We start from the raw sequence: 18,865 nt of genomic DNA on the forward strand, positions 1-18,865 counted from the left end.
CGCAGCCCCGAGGGCCTGGGCGGTGTGAAGACCCACACATGTGCCCCAGGAGTGGCAGGCTTCCTGCCTGCGGATTTTGGGTGCACCGCACACTGTATCTCCTCCCTCTTCCCCCCACCAGAATGGAGACCCCCAGAGGAGGGGGCCTCTGGGCGGCCACGGGCCTCCCACGGGATTTCTGGGGTGCTGCTCCCACTCTGTGCCATCGACCTGCTCGGATGCCCCTGGAGCCCTAGAGCTGGGGGCTGCCGGACGCTCCAGGTGCGGCCCTGCGAGGTCCCCAGGCCACCTGGGTCCTGGGGAACCAGGACACCCGAGCTGCAGCTGCAGGGCGGAGGGGAAGTCCAGACGCTCAGAGCCCCCACCTGCACCCCACTGCGAAGGGGCCCCCTGTGGGTCTCACGGAGCACACAGCTCCTGGGGGCCGTTGCTGCCCCGGGCGCAGGGTCCAGCTTCGGGGGGACAGTGCCCAGCTGGGCTGGAGGGGGCCAGACACGGGGCCCAGGGCGATGTGTGTGCAGTGAGTGAGTCCGGGTCCCAGCAAGCGGCAGCCCGCACGGGGGTGGGGTGGGGGCCCGAGCTGCAGAGGCAGGACCGCACACCCCCCCATCACCCTGCCTGGGCGGTGGGGCGCCCCAGGGTGCGGGGGTGAAGATGAGGGCTGGGAGCAGAGTCGTCCCCAAGTCAGTCTGTTGTTGGGGTGTCTGGTGACAGCCCTGGGTGGCCGGGGGTGGGGGGCAGGTGCCAGAGGGCGAGGCCAGGTTGGCTGGAGACAAACGTGAAAACTGGAGAGGTCGGCTCCGGAGCAAACCTTTCTGTTGGGCTGTTTGCTTCGCGTGTGGGAGAGAAGCGGAGCCAGCCCTGGGCCCCCGCTGCGGCTGGCGCAGGAGGGGCTCTGGGGACAGACGGACGGCCTGGGACGCCGACTGCGCGCGCCGCGGCGGCAGGGGCGCGGCGGGAAGCGCACCCACCTCGCGGGACGCCCCGCCCGCGGCCCGCCCTCGCTGGCCCAGCCCAGGGCCCTCCCGGAGCTATTTTGAAAGTGACCCTGGGCTGGGGCGGCCGCGGGGCGGCGGGCAGAGGCGCGGCGGGCGCGCGGGAACCATGACAGAAGATGACCGAGGCGGCGCTGGTGGAAGGCCAGGTCAAGCTGCGGGACGGCAAGAAGGTGGGGGCGCGCGGCGGGCGCGGGGCGGGCGCGGGGCGCGGGCGGCCGCTCACGGCCCCTCTGTCCCCGCAGTGGAAGAGTAGGTGGCTGGTGCTGCGCAAGCCGTCGCCGGTGGCAGGTGAGCGGGGCGCGGACCGGAGCGGGGCCGGGACGGGTGCGGGGCGCGGGGGAGCGGGCGCGGGTGGCCTCCTGCGCCGCGCCGGCCGGAGCGCGGCCAGCGAGCCCGAAATAGCCGGCGGCGCCGGGGCTGTAACCGGAGAGCGGTCGGGCCTCGGCCTCCGACTGTGGGGACTCCGGGACCCTCCCGCAGGCGGGGCGCAGGGCCCTCGTTGTGGACGGAGGCCGGGGGCGGGAACCCCCTTCTCAGAAGGGCAGGCTGCGGCTGGAGCGGCCTGCGCGCGGGAGCCTGTGCCGCCCCCAGTCCCGCGCAGTGCTCCCGGAGTGGTGTTGAGCGGCGCCGGGACTCACTCCTGGAGCGAGCGTTGGTCGGGGCGGGGCTGGCTGTGTGCGGGGGGAGGGCGGCTGCCCCACCGCCTTCCCCGGGTGGAGCAGAGACCCGGCTGCGGGCAGGAGCAGGGCCGCTTCTGCGCCTGAGGAAAACGAAGTCAGCCTTGTGTGGGGGCCGGAGCGGAGACTGGCCCCGCCGGCCCGGGAGCCCGCGGCTGGGCATCTTTCTCCCCCAGGGCCGGGCGCAGGCAGTTGGGAGGCCGGGCGCTGGGCGGCTGCAGCTGCTCCCGGAGACAGGTGCCCTGGAGCCGGCCCAGGCCCCAGGAGTCGCGTGGGATGCCGGGGTGTGGGTGCGAGCCGCCTCCCACGCGTGGGCCTGCCAGAGAGTCTCCCGGGACGCCCGGGTGGCTGCCTTTTCCCAGAGAGGGGGGCAGGGGGTTCTCCCTGTTCTCTGGGGTCCCCTCCTGGGCCCCTCCTGCCGAGCCTGCACCGGACTCTTTACCGTGGAGACGCAAGGGCCCACTCCAGGTCGCAGACACGCACTCCGGGCCTCACCCCACCCTCCGCGCCCGCCCACTGTGGTTCAGGCCCAGCCCCGAGGATGGCGCCGTGTCCTGGGGGGTCGAGAGAGGCCTGGTCGAGGGGTGGGGGTTGGGGAGACCGAGGGGCCCTGGCAGAAAGGGGGAAGAGAGGCAGTGGCCAGGCAGAGGGCAGGGCAGGGTGCAGGGCCCAGCCTGCTGTGGCCGGAGCAAAGCTGGCTGCAGGCTGCGTGTTGCGTGGTGGGTCCCCGGGGAGCAGGGGCCTTTGCGGACCTCCGGGATGGGTGACCCCTGGAAGAGCAGCCTGGGGTCAGCCTCTGCCCCCTCGGGCAGTGGGGTGACGTGCGCCCAGTGATGGATTCAGCTCTGCCTCCGAGAGTGGGCTGCCAGGTGAGCTCCGCCCCGCGCGAGGCCTGGCGGAGGGGACAGGCGGTGCCGGCACCTCGGAATCCTTGCGCGGCCCAGGGCCGCCCGCCTGCACGGGGGCAGCGGAGGCACTGGGTGCAGCGGGGCAGCGGGACGGCCTCTGGGGCAGCGTGCCGGGCTGGGTCGGAGGGGAGAGGGTGGGGCCCCCGGGCAGGGACTCGCATTCGCACAGCCGTCAGGCCAGGGGCAGGTGGGGGCTGGGGGAGTGGGGGGCACGCTCCTCCCCGCCTCGGGGACGTCCGCCTCGGAGCCCACCCATGGTCAGGGCATGCGGACTGGGGTGGCCTGCAGGGGCCTGACCGGAGGCAGAGATCCGAGGCTGCACCCCTGCCTCACCCACTCCCGGGAGGGCCCGCGGAGACGGTTCAGGGGCACCAGGGGCTTAGCGGGGGCCAAGGGCACCTTGTCACTTGGTGGCCTCGCTCCCACTGGGAGGGAGCGCCTCCTGGAGTCAGGGCGAGGCAGTGAGAGAAGTGCCTTCACCGAGCGTGGTGATGCTTCAGCGGGTGTGTGCCCCTGGGGGCCTCGGCCTCTGTCCTGGACAAAGGGCTCCTGTCCGGGCCCCGTCTCTGGTCCCGGCCCATGTCTGGTGGCCCTGGGCAGCCTCTCTGCCCCTCCCAGCCCAGCACACTCAGGGGTTCCCCAGGGCTTCCTTCTGCCCAGAAGAGCCCCCGGAGGGACCCCGACTCCCGGGGCTGGGGGGCTTGTGGGTTCTTATGGGCAGAGGGCTGGCACCCAGGGGCCCGAGAATAGCCGGGTCCTTGCCTTTCGCCCCAGGCCCCCGCTGCTCCGGGACAGGCTGCAGGGCAGGGGTCCCCCAGAACAGCACCACCCTGCAGGCAGCCTGGCAGGGTCGGGACCTGCCAGGCGAGGTGCTGGGAGCCCACCCGCCGTCCCCACCATCCTGGGCTGCGCGCTCAATCTGCCCGGGAGCGGGGGCCTCGGGGACCTGCCCCTCCCCACACGGCTGGCAGCTCGGCTGAGCTGGGTGTGTCCCTAAAGGACGGGGGTCCTGGGGTGGTGATGGGCAGGGCCTCCTCCCAGGGGGCACCTCCTGGCTCCGGATTACCTGGGTCCCGTGGGAATGGGTGTGACGTCTGAGTCCCGGGTGGGTGTCGGTGGTGGCCCCTCCTGTCCCCGTGGAGCCCTTGCACAAGGGGCCTGGGCACTGGAGCTCTCGGCTCAGGTCCCAGCGTCCTGTGCGCCCTGGACCGGCACTTGTCCAGCCCAGGGGGACGGGTGGGGGGTGGGCCGGACACCCAGACCCTGTGGGCCCCCGCTGACCACCGGGCCCCCCAGGTGCCCCAGGCACACACTGTAAACCGCCTGCACCTCAGACGGGCGGGTGCCTCCTGGCTGCAGCCTGAGGCCCTGCACGCCGGCCTGCTCAGAGGTCCCGCACCCCCAGCTGCTTGGGGCTGCCCCGCCCCACCCCCACCGGCTGCCCGCGCCCTCCGCAGGGCCCCTCTGGCTCCTGCCGGCCACTCTCCTGAAGACTCTGCCTCAAGGTCGCTGTGACCTCTTAGGGCCGAGTCTAGCTGCCGCTCTCCGGCCTCTGCTCCGGGCCCCGCCGCGCCCACGTGGGTGTGAGTCTGCATCCCCAGCCGGCCGGCCGTCCTCGCGGCCCGTCCCCCACAGGGAGCCCGGAGGTGCAACCCCCGCCCCCCCCCCCAGCCGGCTGTGAGCGCCTTCGAGTGCTCATGACTCCCCGGTTATTTTTACATCCAGCTGCTGCTCGGCCGCCCAGTGCCCTGCGGGCTGCCGCTCAGGCTCACGTGTCAGGGCAGCACCCCAACCCTGCCCCTGCCACCCACCTCGGCTCCAGCATCCCCTCTTCCTCTCCCTCATCCCCCATCCCCCACCCCCACCCCGGAGGTCCCGGGAGCCCGGCTCCTTCTGTATCACCATGGCGGCCGCAGGCTGGCCCCGGCCAGTGGCAGCTCTTCCCCCAACAGCTGCAGGAAGCTGCAGGCCTCCGGCGTGGTTACCCATGCCCCTGTCCCTTCTCTGGACACAGCCAGGCCAGGCCCCTTTGCTCAGAGCCCCCGGGCGCCCTGGGGCAATGGGATGAGGCTCTTGGCCGACCCCCAGGCTCGCCTGACCTGAACTCCTGACGTGGGACCACTTTCCCTCCCCCTCTGCCTGCCCCGCCCCGCCCCCAGGCCCCTGGCCCCCGGGCCTGTGCACTGGCTGTCCGCTGGCACAGTGCTGTGCCCTGCCAGGCCGGCTCCTCTCGTCACCCGGAGGGTGGACTTCGAAGTCTGTCTCTGACCCTGCCCTCAGGCGCAGCCCCTCCTGGTCACCAGGGCCTGTCCCCACTGCCCAAGTCACGCTTCCCCAAGGCTCCCCCCGGGCGTCCCGCTGCAGGGTCTGACCGCTGGGCTGTGCCCCCCGGGGCCCCGGGTTGCCCGTGAGCAGAGTGAGGGCTGGGGGAGGGGCGGACGTGGGAGCCCCAAGGGCCCCAGCAAGGGGGCTCCCAGCGGTCCCCAGAGGGCGCTGGACCCTATGCAGGACGTTTGCCCTTCTCCCCTCCCTCCCTGCTGGGGCAGGCCGAGCCGGGGGAGCAGTAGCAAGCGGCTGAGCTGCATCCTTCCTGGGGTCGGGGACCCCAGGCTGCCCCCCAGGTGCTGGCCGAGGCTCCCGGCTGGTCCCGCCATGCTCACTGTGGTGTGGCATCGGGTGCCAGGCCGGCCGGGCAGCACCTGGACCCCCCGGGAGGGCACGCCCACTCCACACACTGACCACAGAGGCTCTGAGAGCCGAGGGCTGTGCGTCCAGAACCCCGTGTGGGTGTGTGCCTGGGAGTGCTCACCTCGCCCCCCCCCCCCGTGTCTCCTCGCCACCCCTCGTTGTTGTCATCTGGGCCTCCTCTCCCCGTGACAACCCCAGCCCCCTGCAGCCCGCAGCCCCCCTCAGGCCCCACGGACATTGCGCCCCTGGAGCCTGGGCCAGGCTGCAGCGGCCTGTGCCCTTCGGGCCGCTGCGGTGAGCAGGGCGGCCGGTCCCTCTCGGGGCCCAGGGCCCGCAGGGACAGGAGAGGAGCCCCACAGCTGGGCAGCGTGGTCTCCGCCCATGAGAGCCTCCCCAGGGGCGGGTCCCGCAGGGCTTCCTGGGGGCAGGTGCCACCCTGGTGTCTCCCAGCGCCCCCCTCCCCCACCCTCGAGGCGTGCCCTCTTCCCCGAGGGTCCCGGGTCCCTGACTGAAAACTTCCGCTTCCCCGCCCACCACCAGGTCCTAGAGCAGCTTTGCACTAGAAAGCATCCCCAGGACAGCTTTAAAAACAGGGCCCCTTTACTGCCGGAGGGGATGGGCAGGGGACGGTGCTGGCGCAGCTGTGGGACCCGGGGCCCCCCACGCCCCGAGCTTCCCCGTGGTGTCCTGCTCGTCCCTGCCGCCTGTCAGCCTGAGAGGCTGCTCCTGCACCGCAGCCTGGGCCTGGGCCTGGGGTGGGGGCTGTGCCCCAGGCAGGATTTGCCCGGGGCCCCACGGACCGAGGGCAGCAAGCTGGGAACGCATCCCCGGCCCCGCCCGCCAAGCAGCTGCTTGCTCTGCTGGGGGTGACGAGGACAGAGCCCCCGCAGCTGTGGGAGAGACGGGGCCTGTGTGGGTTCCGGAGCAGTGGCCCCTGGATCGGAGACCCGGAGGTCCCCAGGGGTGGTGGCTGCAAGGGCACCCGTGGGGCTGGGGGGGCTGGGCCCTGGGCAGGCTCTGTGTGTCCCCCCCTACGAGCCACCCACGGCATGTCCCGCAGTACCTGCTGGTGTGACCCATTCTGGGCCGCAGGGTGGGGCCCCGTGATGTGCTGGCCGGGGGCAGGCCAGCCCCGGAGTGTTTGGGGTCCTCTGTCTCCGTGGGCCGTGCAGGATGGGGTGAACATTCTGTGGTTGAGGAGACGGAGGCTCAGAGTGGCTGGGTGACATGCTTGGGGCCGCCCCTCGAACCCAGGACTCTCTGGGACGGGGGGAGGGGGGGGCGGCGAGGTTCTGGGCCCCCGGGCGGCAGCTGCGCCGGCCGGCGCCCCTTACAGTCCGCGCCTGTCCGGTCCGCGCCCCCAGACTGCCTGCTGATGCTGGTCTACAAGGACCGGTCGGAGCGCGCCCGGGGCCTGCCGGAGCGCAGCAGCCAGACGCTGGAGCGCATCTGTGGCCTGGAGCCGGGGCTGCCCTACGAGGGCCTGGCCCACACGCTGGCAGTTGTCTGCCTGCCGCAGGCGGTCATGCTGGGCTTCGACAGCCGGGAGGCCATGTGCGCCTGGGACGCCCGGATCCGCTGCGCGCTGGGCGAGGGTGAGTGGTGCCGGGCGCGGGGCTGGGCGGGGGTGCCCCGGGGCCCCACCCACGGGGGCTGCAGAGGCTGTGACCCGACGCCAGGCCACCAAGCTGCAGTGTCTGCCCCCTGGCCCAGGGCCTGAGCTCAGGGCCCCCAGTCTAGGAGCGTGAGGCTGGGTGGGGGTGGGGGAACGCTGGGGCCTTTCCAGCCCCCTAAGTTGACCCCTTCAGTTAGCACTTGGGCCTATAACCTGAGGGGATGGACGTCTGAGCGGTGTGGCCTTCCAAAGTGCTGCCTTTGCTCCCTCATCGGGCCACCGGAGCCCCGGGCCAGGGCGAGGGGCAGCTGTCTTGGGTTGGGGGGTGGGCAGGGGGGTCCAAGGAGGGGAGGAGGAGGATGCAGCCTCATTGCTTTCACCCCATCCCGGGGGAACAGTGGCCCCCTGCCCCACCTGGGGCCCCCAGGCGGGGTGCTGAGAGTAGGGGGTCTGCGGAGGCCTGGCGAGAAGACATGGGGGAGAGGGGTCCCCCCTGGGGGTTCCTGCCAGCTCACCGGGCTCAGAGGCTCCACCCCCTTTTGTCTTATGGGCCGGGGCGGGGCCCCTGTGGGCTGCCATCTTCCAGCCTTGGGGCTCCAAGGAGGGGGAGGAGGAGGAGGGTTGGAGCTGAGGCGGGGTCAGGAGGGCTGGCTGCCACCCACCCCGGGGACCCATCACCCCAGGTGGGCACTGCTGTCCGAGGTGAAGCAGTCTGGGGACACAGGTCACAGTGGCCTCCTTATAGGGGCTGCAGGGGCCCAGGGCCAGGCTGAGACCGGGGCGCGGCCTCCAGGAGCAAGTGGGTTGTGCTTGGCCCTGGGGAGACCCCTGGCAGGGGTGGGGGACCCATGGTTTCCGGAGCGCCCCTGTAGCCAGGCTCCGGGCCTCCCTGAGCCTCAGTGTCCCCGTCTGTGAGACCGGGCCACGCGGCTGCCGCAGTAGCCGTTTCTGAGGGGGCTGGCTGTTCTCGCCAGCGGTCACCAGGGCTCTCTGGGGTCTCATCCAGCTGCGGCGGGGGGTGGGGGGACATGGGGGGGCAGCCCCTCCACGTACCAGCCCGCCCTTGAAGCACAGGTGCAGCGAGAGCAGCCCCTGGGGCCTGAGCAGCGTGGTGCCCTCCCCGCCCCCATGCCCCGTGACCGGCCCTCTCGCCCCCGCCTGCCCCTCAGTGCACAGGTTCCACGTGACGGTGGCCCCAGGCACCAAGCTGGAGAGCGGCCCTGCCACCCTCCACCTCTGCAACGACATCCTAGTCGTGGCCCGAGACGTCCCTCCGGTCGTCACGGGCCAGTGGAAGCTGTCCGACCTCCGGCGCTACGGGGCGGTGCCCAACGGGTTCATCTTTGAAGGCGGGACCAGGTGTGGGTACTGTAAGTACGCGGCCGCGGGAACCTGGGCACAGGCGCTCCGGCGTCCCTGCACGACCTCGAGCCCCCGCGCACGCGCTTTGCTGGCGTCCAAGGACGCGGCGTGGGGGCTGACTCTCACAACGGGAGCTGGCTGCGAGTGCAGACCCTGGTGCTCCCCCTAGGGGTGGGGGGCTCCCAGCAAGGGGAGGGCGAGGGGCGGGCCCCGGCAGGAAGCCGTGCGGAAGGGCCCTGGGGTCTCCGAGCGAGGCTCCTAGTCACAATCGCGGCCCTGCATCAGGGGCACCGGGCGGGCGTCAGAGCCGCTTGAGTTCCGGTTTCATGGAAAAAAAGAATAAACGTATATGAGGACGTTCGTTGAAACGTGCCCACGTGCGTGGGCGGAAGGACGCCCGTGGGCGACCGGGTCCTGGCCTGTGAGTCCCCCACACCAGGGCTGGAGGGCGAGAGGAGGTGAGCTCGGACAGGGCGTGAGGCCCGGCCGCCCGCGGGAGCCGCCGTCGGGCCGCAGAAGCGCACGGGCAGGTTGCGCCGGCCGGGAGGGGGCGCTGTTCCGCCGCCGCCCGCTGCCCGCTGCTCTCCGTTCGAGATGCGCACACGGCCCGGCGGACGCAGGTGGGGCCTGGTGGGAGCCGCGCCCCGGGCGGCCTCCAGTGGGGACCAGGAGGGCGAGGACTTAGCTCAGGGGCTGCGGCCGCGATGCACGGGGTCTGCCGGCTCCTGGGTCTGGCCCTGCCTCGTTCCTCTGGGCGGACGGAGCCAATGCACCTGAGCCCTGGGCTGTGGCGCCTGTGGCGCCGGCCTGCGCCCCGCTGCAGGGCACCCGCTTCCTTGGATACGCGCTGTGTTTGCCCCAGGAATTACGCAACAGGGCCCGCTGGCCCGCTGAGCAGTTCTCCTCCAAGGCCTTGGATCCCCGGATCCTCGCAGACACCGGTTTTTTAATTTTAATTTTAATTTTTAAAAAGATTTTAGAGAGGGGAACGAAAGGAGAAAGAGGGAGGGGAACCTCAATGCGTAGTTGCCTCTTGCGCGCCCCCTGCTGGGGGCGGGGCCCCGACCTAGTCTACAACCCAGGCACGTGCCCTGACTGGGAATCAAACCCGCAACCCTTTGGTTGGAAGGCCGGGGCTCAGCCCACGGAGCCGCACCAGCCGCACCAGCTGGAAGGGCTTTGAAGTGAGCACGGGGTGAAGCCCCGGGGAGAGCCGGCTCGCTCTGTGCTTCGAGTGCACTGCCTGTCCCGCCGTGAGGGGCCCTCTGGCGCCCCTTCTAGACGCAGTCGTCCACAAGCTGGGGGTCCCCATGGGGCTGAGGCCCCGCCCCTGACCCAGGAACTCGGGGGAGGGGAAGCAAGTGCTCGCTGGCTTCTCTGGGCCAGGCCCCGGCTGCAGGGCTGGGGCACCAGGTCTTCAGTCCTCAGAGGCCTCAAGGAGGCTGGCGAGCGGGGCTGGCGGAGGGAGGAGGCTGCTGCAGGCTCGGGCGGCGGGGACTGCGCCCCCGTGCAGGGGCGGGGACCCCCGAGGGTGGGGGAGGCTGAGGAGCAGGAAACTGCGAAAAGCCCAGGCAAACAGGCCACGCAGCCCCTCCTGACGGTGCCGGTTGGTTTCACGCCTGCGCTCTGAGGTCTGCGCCGTGGGGCTGGGGCCGAGTATCCCCGGAGGCGACCTGCAGACCAGAGTTGCACAGGGCCACCGGCCAGGGAGAGACAGGACAGGACAAGCCCTGTGGGGCTCCCACGTTATTGGGGTTCAGGGTGCCTGTGCCAGCCCCACGAGCTCTGTGCATCACCCCCATTTTACAGACGAGGAGAATGAGGCAGAGAGCCACCCAGACTTGCCCGTCTGAGTGCGGTGGAGCCGTGGTCTGCCCGGGGGCGCAGCCCGAGGGGCCCCCACGCTGTCCCCTGCACTGTGGCCCCATGAGGGACCCTCTGGACATGCCAGGCCGCATGGGGGCCTCATCTCTCCTCCAGATCCGAGGAGCTCGGTCCTGGGAGTGAAGCCCCTTTCTCCCAGGACCCCAGGGGTGGGTGTCGCTGGGCCCTAGTGACGGTGCTGGAGGGCCCAGCCCCGTGTGCAGGGCGCCCGCTCCCCGGCACCAGCACACCCCGTGCCTCAGCCCCGCCTCCTGGGACACGGGGAAAGCCCAACACCCCGGGCTGCTCCCACTTCCAGTAGCTTCCATGGGTCAGGAGCGACCCATCCACGGAGCCCGAGGGCAGCGTGTGGCTTGAACCCACGGAGGGCTGGCAAGAGGTCGGGGAGCCGTGTCCCAGGCGGTCCCATCACGAGGCTCAGGCAGTCCGGCCCTCTGAGCCCGGTGCCCTCCCCGGGGAGCCGCTGCCAGCTGGGGTGGGGGCTGTGGCCACGTCCCCAGGCCTCACCAACCGCCGAATCTTCAGGAGCGTGACGCGTGGCAGATGCCCCGGCGGAATGCCGCCGTCTCCAGTCCCCTCGTAATGTGGTTTTTTATAGTCGGGGGACTGCTTGTGCCCGGGCGTCTGCCAGGTGCCCGGGAGCTGGGGATTAGAGGCCGCCCGGGAGGGCGGGGTGGGCGGCGGCCGGCCGGTGTGATGGGGCCTCACCCTGGCCTGCCGTCCGGCCGAGGGGGGACGGTGCTCTGCCAGCTCGCCCTGCCTGGGAGGGCTGCCCCCAGGCCTCTTGGGGGTCCCTGGTGGGGGCCCCTCTCTGGGCCTCAGTTCCTTCGTCTCTACGGCAGTTGGGTCACCATTTTGGGGGTGTTGCGTGGGTGAAGCTCCAGCCACCGAAGGGTGTGCACTGCCCTCGCATCTGGGGGGCTACCGAGGGACACAGTGGTGTTATTGGGGTGGTGGGGGGAGCCGGCCCTCGGAACCTGCGAGGGTGGAGACCCTGATGGCGGCAGAGGCTCTGGAGTGGCGCTTCTGGTCCCACGCCTGCCCGCTCGGCGCGCAGAGACCGCCCCCCGGAGAGCACGTGCCTTTCTTTGGGCAGCAGGCCGAGGGCAAGAGCCGAAGGCATTCCTGGGTGGTGAGGCCGCTCTGCTGGCCCAAACCCACGTGGCCCGGTGTCCCCATTCACTGGCGGTGAGGGATTTCATTCACCCTGGCGGGGCCGCGGGCCCAGCGGCAGGGCGGTGGGGCGTCCCGTTGACTCACCCCGCCTGCCCTCCGCCCTGGCACCCCTGGGCGTGCAGGCCCCGGGTGCCCGCCGCCTGAGCCCCTTCCTTTGCTGGGAGGGAGTCCCAGGGCGCCAACTCCGCTTGCACCCTGACCCCAGGGCTCCTGTTTCCCACCCGAAAACACTGGGGGCGGGGCACTGGCTGGCCTGGGGGCGGGGCACTGGCTGGCCTCGGCAGGGCGGCCGCTTCTTTGCGGGGCGGGCGTCGGGGCTGCAGTCTCACCAGCACCACAGTCAGCGCTCGTGACAGCCCTGGGCACGGCGAGTGGGCATGGGGCCCCCACAGGGTGACGGCCTCACAGCCACCCTCCCGGGAGGGTGGGCCCGCTCTGAGCCGCCCTGCCCCCTGTCCCTCCGTGAGCTCGGAGATGGGCGGGGCCGCAGGGAGCCCCCGGCCCCCAGGCTCGGGCCAGGCTGACAGGCTGTCCCCCGCAGGGGCCGGGGTCTTCTTCCTGTCCTCCGCGGAGGGCGAGCAGATCAGCTTCCTGTTCGACTGCATCGTTCGCGGCATCTCCCCGACCAAGGGCCCCTTTGGGCTGCGGCCGGTTCTCCCAGGTGCGTGGGGAGCACGGCGTGGCAGGGGGCCCTCGGCGTCCGCCCAGCTGGGCTCCTGGGGACTTCGGCCTTCCTCCACAGGCCTGAGCTGTTGGGGCGCCCAGGCCACCACTGGTTGGGACGGTCGTGCCGATCAGAAGTGGTCAACCGGGTGGGGGTCAGCCAGAGACCCCAGCCCCGGGCGGGGCTCCTGCAGACCTTCTGAGCAGCCCTGGCACCCAGACTGGCGGGGGGGGAGGGCGAGCCTGAGGTCACAGGGACTGTGGGCTGGGGTGGGACAGGGGCTGCTGGGCGTGTGCCTCATCTGGTCCCCTTCCCTGCTCGTGGCCGGGTGCCCTCTTCCAGCCTCTGGGCCGGAGCCTCCAGGCCAGCTCTGGTGGCTGGCGTGGCAGCGCCCTCTGCTGGCGCTGTCCCTCCTTGCAACCCAGTGTGGCTTGAGCACAGGGTGCGGACAGTGGGCTCCCGGGGCGGGGTGGATACCTGTGGCCCCACCGTGGGTTGGGGACACACCAGGCTGGCCCTACAGTGCTGGGCTCGCCATGACGTCCCGGGTAGCACGGGGGCTGTGGCTGAGGGGCTGCCGGGAGGGGGCCGGGTCTGCCTCTGGTGATTCCTCTCTGCTGCAGACCCCAGCCCCGGGGGACCCGCCGCCGAGGAGCGAGTGGCCCAGGAAGCCCTGGAAGCGCTGCAGCTGGAGAAGCGGCTCAGCCTCCTCTCCCACCTCGGCCGGCCCGGCAGCGGAGGTGGGGCCTGCGGGCTGTGGGGGCGGGGCTCAGGGTGGGGGCGGGGCCACCCTCCGGGCCTTCATTCACTCAGTCCTCTCCATCCTGCTTATTCACGCGTCCCGGATGGGCGGAGCCAGGCACACTAGGTGCTGGCCTGGGCAGGACAGGAGGGACAGGGGGCTTCCCACCCACCGGACGAGGCCACCGCCCGAGGGGGCTCCCCCATGGGTGCCCAGACACACAGGCCCAGGGTGCAGCCCGGTGCTGGCTCTGGCCCAGGGTGGGGGGAGTGGGGCCGGGAGATGCACTAGATGTCAGCCCCCCCAAGCCCGCCCCACCCCAGGGCTCCCCCCAGCCTCAGCGCCCCCTGTCCACTCCAGGGGACGACCGCAGCCTGTCCAGCTCGTCGTCAGAAGCCAGCCACTCGGACGTCAGCGCCAGCAGTCGGCTCGCCCCGTGGCCGGAGCAGTCCTCGTCCTCGGCCAGCACGTCGCAGGAGGGGCCCGGGCTGGCGGCGGCTCAGGCCCCGGGGGAAGCCGTGCTGGGCGCCTCGCGGCCGCCTCCCAAGCCGCCGAGGCCGCGGCAGCTGCAGGAGGTGGGCCGCCAGAGCTCCTCGGACAGCGGCATCGCCACGGGCAGCCACTCCTCCTACTCGGGCAGCTTCTCCTCCTGCGCCGGGAGCAGCCTGGACGTGTGGCGCGGCGGCGACGAGCTCGGCTCGCTGCTCAGCCTGCCACCGGCAGCGGGGGCGCCCGAGCCCAGCCTGTGCGCCTGCCCGCCCGGGACAGCGGAGTACCAGGTGCCCAGCGCCCTGCGGCCCCATTACGACACGCCCCGCAGCCTGCGCCCGGCCCCCAGGGACCAGACCCCCACTGCCCAGGGCGGCCCCGACGGCAGTGCAGCCGGGGACCCCGGCGGCCAGACGCCCACAGGCTGCCCCTCCGGTGCGAGGCGGCGGGGACAGGAGGCGGAGGCCCCGGGCGGCGAAGCCGCCCGAGTGCCCTGGGAAGCAGGCGGCCCCCACGCGGGGCCCCCTCCGGCCTTCTTTTCCACGTGCCCGACCTGCGGAGGGCTCAAGGTAAACCCCCTTCCCTGAGGGCAGGCGCGCCCCTCCTCACGGGCACGCGTGAGGGCCGTCCTTTGGGCATTTGGTGACACCGGCAACAGTGCGGCTTAGTGGGGCGTGGGGACGGGGCGGCTCCAGGGGGCGGAGCCTGCAGGAGGGCGCCGGGGCTGCCAGTGGACCCGCAGGATCGGGTGGGGGTGGGGGCGGGGACGGACTTGGTGCAGCTGGAAGTGCCTTCTGTTAAGTGGCGACTCCGGGCAGGTGGGCGGGTCTGCTGAGCCCCGGACCCAGGATCAGGTGTCAGGCGCGGGTGGGCGCTGGGCCCTCCCGGGGGCCCCTCCCCTCTCAGCCCGGGTCCCGCTTCCGCCGCCTCGCAGCCTCGCGACCCCTAGACCTAAATCCCTCCGCAGCAGCGCCACTCGCCCGAGTCCCGGGAACTTTGAGCCAAGACGGACCACCCTGTGCGGCCCTGTGTGCAGGACGGGGGGCTGCTTGTCCCTCTGTCCTCCTCGAGCCACACCCACCGGCGGCCTGTCCTGTGGGGAGGAAACTGAGGCTCAGGAGGCCCAGGGACTTGTGGGGGTGGGTCTCGTGCCCCGGAGACTCCCCTCCGGGCTCCGCCCACCCAGCCTTTTCCCGGGAGGGGCCGAGACTGCCTTCCGAGTGGCGGGCGAGGCTGGAGGCCCATCTGCAAAAGGGCTGGAAGGCTGGGGGTCAGAAGCAGAGGCCGCCCCCTCGCGCCCCAGGGACCGCCGTGGCCCCCGGGCCCCGCCAGCGCCCTCCGAGGCCTGCCCGCTCGCCTGCATGGAGTGCCGCCGTGGGGCCTGGCGCTGTGCGCTCGTGCTGCGGTCTCAGAGGCGGCGCGAGCAGCGCGGCCGCGGTCGTCGGCTCTGGACTCTGGGTGGCTTTGCCCTGCGCTCCGGAACCAGCCTCGTCGAGGCAGGCGGCTCACCGTCCTTGTCCCGCTTCATCCCCTCTCCGCTGGCTGAAGGCGTTTGTGGTTTTCACACCGTTGAGATCTGATCGTTTGTAATAAATCCTTACCCCAGAAATAAAACGTTCTTTTCTTACCATCTTGTTCTTTTCCGTGTGGCCCCCCGCCCCGGCCCTCCCCGTGGGATGAGACCGATGTCCCACGCCAGGCTGCGCCTGGCCTGTCGGCCTAAAGCCTCAGCGTGCGGGCGGACTACAGCGGCGGGCTGCAGACCGCCCGGGGTTGGTGCGCGCTCTCGACCTTGAGTATGTGCATGTGTGTGCGCGTGTGTGTGTGCACGTGTGCTGTGTGGCTGTCCAGTGCATGCACGCAGGTGTGGTCCGTGTGATGTGTGCACACGTGGCGTGTTCCTGAGTGTTTACTGGAGACCACGGTGGCCCCTGGGGCTTAGGCAGGTGGCCTCCAGTGTCCGGGTGAGGTGGACACTTGCTCTGTGGGCCCGTGAGGGTGCTGGCTCCGAGCCAGGTGGCCCTCTCTGCCGCCCGCCCCACAGGTGGCGGAGCTCCGGGGACCCCTCAGTCCTCCCTGCACGTGCGGGGGGCCGGGCCCGCCCTGTCGCCCTGTCTGCGGCCCTCTGGGCGAGCCCTGCATCACTGTGGGTGGGAAAGGCAGGCTCGGGGGCTGCACGGGGCCGCCTGCCGGCCGGGTGGCCCTAGCAAGTCACGCCACCAGTCTGAGCCTCAGTTTCCTCTCCCGCACGTGGGCCCGCGGGGAGGGTCTGCCGAGGTGACACAAGTCAGTCAAGTCAGTGCCCCACAGAGGCCTGTGAGTCAGTGTCACACACACGGCCACCACCACCTCCACCCCGAGGGGTCTGGCCAGCCTCACAGGGAACAGGCAGGGCTGCGGGCTGGGGCGGGCTGGGGGTGGTGACCCCGGACGGCTGGGAGAGGGGGAAGGGGCAGGCGTTCCTCCCACCAGAACCGGCTGAGCGTAGTGGCTTGCCCCGCCCTGTGACGCCCGGGAGGGCGGGGCTACGCCTTCCGCTCGCCCCGCCCCACACGGGAGGCTTTGGACGAGGCTGTTGGCTGGGACTCGAGGGGCCGGCCGTCCGGGGGCTGAGGTGGGCGGGTGGACGCAGGCAAGTCTGGAGCCGGGTGGCCAGAGCCTCCCACCCTGGGTCCGCGGCAGGAGGCGGCCCCCAGGGCCCGGTGGGCGGGGCCAGGCTGTGGACCACCAGGCCTCATCCAGGGGAGGGAGGGGCCCTCCGTGGGCGTGGCCACTGCGGCCCTCTGGGGGCTCCTAGAGGCCTCGGCCTCCCGGGTGAGGGGCCCTTCAGGTGCCGAGTGCCAGGGCTGGGGGTGGCCTGAGCGGGCAGACGCCCCCCACGGGTCCGCAAGTCCTGTCTCCAGGGCCCTGCCTGGCCCTGCCCCAGTCCCGCCCCCGGGGAGGGAGACACGGCGGCCGGGCGTCTGCTAATTTCCAGACACCCGTGGTGTCCCGCACCTGCGGGGCTGGCCCTGGAAGCAGGTGCTGTCTGTGGGGTGGGGGTGGGGGGCCTGAGGGCAGGGGGAGCCCGTGAGAACTCAGGGCTGGGGGCTGGTGCGCAAGGGCCCGGCTCCCGGAGGGCGTCGGCCTCTGGTCCTGGGTGTGGAAGGTCAGCGGACCCCAGCCACGGCCCCAGAGCACACGGCCCCTCACACCAGGTGACGGGTACGAGCAGCCCCTTGTGCCGGAGCCCGGCCCAGGGCCGGGGCGGGGCGCTCGGCCCGAGCCTGGCAGTGCCTGCGCTCTCCTGGGAAGCAGAGCGGGCTCCCACACCCTGGTTGCAGCCCCCAGTCCGGCCACGAGGCCCAGCTCCTGCGGGGTTTGGGAGACAGAGGTCCTGGGGTCAGTGTAGGTGCCGGCCATGGGCCACTGTCCCTCGCTCCGTCCCCAGCTCTGAGGCCACCACAGTCCCTTCCTCCCCTGGGTTCCCCTGGCTCTCTCAGCACCTGGGAGAGGCCCCTGGTCAGGCCGCTCTGCTGCCTGGGGGGTGTGTGTCACAGCCTCCCCTGTCCCCACACACCAGGGGCCCCAGCTGCAAGCCAGCAGAGCCCCTTACAGCACGGGCCGGGCTGATGGGGGGCCGAGTTCCCGACTCCCCCCTCCCCCAGATGGGGTCCAGCAGGGCAGGGCTCAGGGACAGGTGTGAGTGCTGGGTGCACAGGGCGGGGCCCTGGGCTGTTCTCCCCTGCAGCTGACCCGGCCCCGCCCTGCGTTGACCTCCGGGTCAGTGTCCTGGCCCTCAGCTGGGTGCAGGGGGCAAGGTGGGGGACGGACGGATGGATGCACGGCTGACTGAGCTCTCTCTGGTCTAGGGAGCGGCGGCCTCACCCCCTGGGTTCCCAGCGCCTTCAGGTAGGCTTGGCTTCGGGACCGGCTCCTGCACACACACGGGGTGGGGGGCGGGGGGTGGGGGTCACGGCTGCCAGGGTGACAGCCCAGCCGGGAAACCTGTGCTGGAGAGGGCCCGAGGGCAGGAGGGGGCGCCTGGCCCCCTTTGGGCGGGTCCTGCCCCCAGCCAGGGGCTGGCGGGAGCCTGCTGTGGGGGCCCACCCTGAACCCCACCGAGCAGTTCCTGGGATGGGGGAGGGGCCTGACATGCTGGGGGGACTCCGAGAAGGGGGCGGCACCATGATGTGTGTGTGGCCCTGCACTCAGGCCGGGGGGTCCCCGAAATCTGGAGTAGGTGGAGCGACCCAGCACAGTGGCAGGGAGGGTGGGGGTGTGGACGGGGCGGGGGTGTCCTGCCTGGGAGGGGCAGGATGGCGGAGACCCGATGAGAAAGCGGCGGGGAGGGGTGGTCGCGGTTGGCGGCAGGCAGCAGGGCTGGAGCCAGCAGAGGGAGGACCCTGGGGGTCGCCCACAGCAGAGGGGAGGTGGGTGCTTGGTAGGGGGGGAGCGGTGTCTCAGGGTAGGCAGAGGCAGCCCAGGGAAACGGAGGCAGCCCCCAAGGCCCTGCAGAAGTGGCGGCGAGAGCAGGAGGGGTGGGGGGGGGCACTGGCTGCGCAGTCCTGGGGGTCAGCGGGCTCCCAGCCACCCCTGGGGACTCACAACCCCCTCCTCATAGGGGCCCTGGGGCCTGAGAGGACCATCAGCGAGGCGCCCACCTACGCGAACATCCCCGCCAGCCCCTCCCCCAGGACACAGCTGCACTACCTGGGCCTGGGGCTCCCGGAGGCCAGCTCGGGAGTCCGAGGTAGGTCCCCACAGAGCGTACGGGGGTGGGCACCTTGGGGGCCTCAGGTCCTGCTGGGTGGGTGGCATAGGCGGACCCCCAGCCCTCCCCCAGTGCAGGTGGAGGCCTCTGCAGAGGAGGGGGCTGCCCTGGGTAACTGGGCCGCTCACCTGGGGCTGCTTGCAGGGGCCGGTGCCGCCCACTACGCCCAGATCGACCTTGCGGCCACCGCGGCGGCCCACAAGGCGGGCACGCAGCACGCACAGGCGCGAGAGGAGCGGCTGGCCGAGCTGGAGCCCCGGAGGAAGGGGGCCCCTCGCTGAGCGGCCCTCGCTCCCACGGCGGACAGTTGCGTGGCCGAGCGGTGGTGCCGGGCCAGGATGGCAGCCTCCTTGTCTGCACCAGCTTCTGAGCTGGGGGGTCAAGGGGGCGGCAGCAGGCTCGGCCCTGAGCCCTGGGGTGGGGTGGCAGGGCCCCGGGGCTGCGCCAGCAAACAAGTGAGGTCCAGGGCTGAGAAGGCTCTGCCCCGCACCCTGGACACGATTCAAAGGTACAGGGCTCTCCTTTTAGCTGCAAGCGGGGGGCAAGGTATGGCCAGTGCGCCCCAGCCCAGGGCTGCAGCGCGCCAGGGCCCCTTGGGTGGGGGCCCAGACACCCACGCCATTACCTTAGCACCTCAGGAAAGGGGGGTGTCACTGTCCAGCCACAGACCTCAGGGAGGGCACGGTGTCAACTCCATGCCCATTATTTTGACAAAAGTGAAATTCCTTTATAAGTATCTTTAAAATAAATACACAAGAATCAAATTCTGAACAGCCCATATCTATCTTTTTAAAAATATTTTACTTATTCATTTTTAGAGAGGGAAGGGAGGGAGAAACATCAGTGTGCGGTTGCTGGGGGTCATGGCCTGCAACCCTGGCATGTGCCCTGGCTGGGAATCGAACCTGT

The 18,865-nt window shown here is 71.5% G+C and overlaps 1 protein-coding gene across 4 annotated transcripts; it reads left to right on the forward strand.

The window, feature by feature from the left end:
• Positions 1-962: 962 nt before the first annotated feature.
• Positions 963-18,251, forward strand: DOK7 (docking protein 7). Of its 4 annotated transcripts, XM_036018324.1 has the most exons (9): positions 964-1,168; positions 1,241-1,286; positions 6,636-6,866; positions 8,056-8,256; positions 11,850-11,969; positions 12,596-12,712; positions 13,075-13,772; positions 17,055-17,094; positions 17,762-18,251. In XM_036018324.1, the coding sequence occupies exons 1-9, from the start codon at positions 1,115-1,117 to the stop codon at positions 18,235-18,237; spliced, it is 1,983 nt and encodes a 660-aa protein (XP_035874217.1). In that variant the 5' UTR covers positions 964-1,114; the 3' UTR covers positions 18,238-18,251. The 4 variants fall into 4 exon arrangements, with proteins under 4 accessions (XP_035874203.1, XP_035874205.1, XP_035874217.1 ...); XM_036018318.1 differs by lacking the exons at positions 17,055-17,094; positions 17,762-18,251 and having other exon boundaries at positions 965-1,168; positions 12,138-12,712; positions 13,075-13,887; XM_036018310.1 differs by lacking the exons at positions 17,055-17,094; positions 17,762-18,251 and having other exon boundaries at positions 963-1,168; positions 11,850-12,712; positions 13,075-13,888.
• Positions 18,252-18,865: the final 614 nt, after the last annotated feature.

This window comes from Phyllostomus discolor, chromosome 1, assembly GCF_004126475.2.
Source record: "Phyllostomus discolor isolate MPI-MPIP mPhyDis1 chromosome 1, mPhyDis1.pri.v3, whole genome shotgun sequence".
Taxonomy (NCBI): Eukaryota; Metazoa; Chordata; class Mammalia; order Chiroptera; family Phyllostomidae; genus Phyllostomus; species Phyllostomus discolor.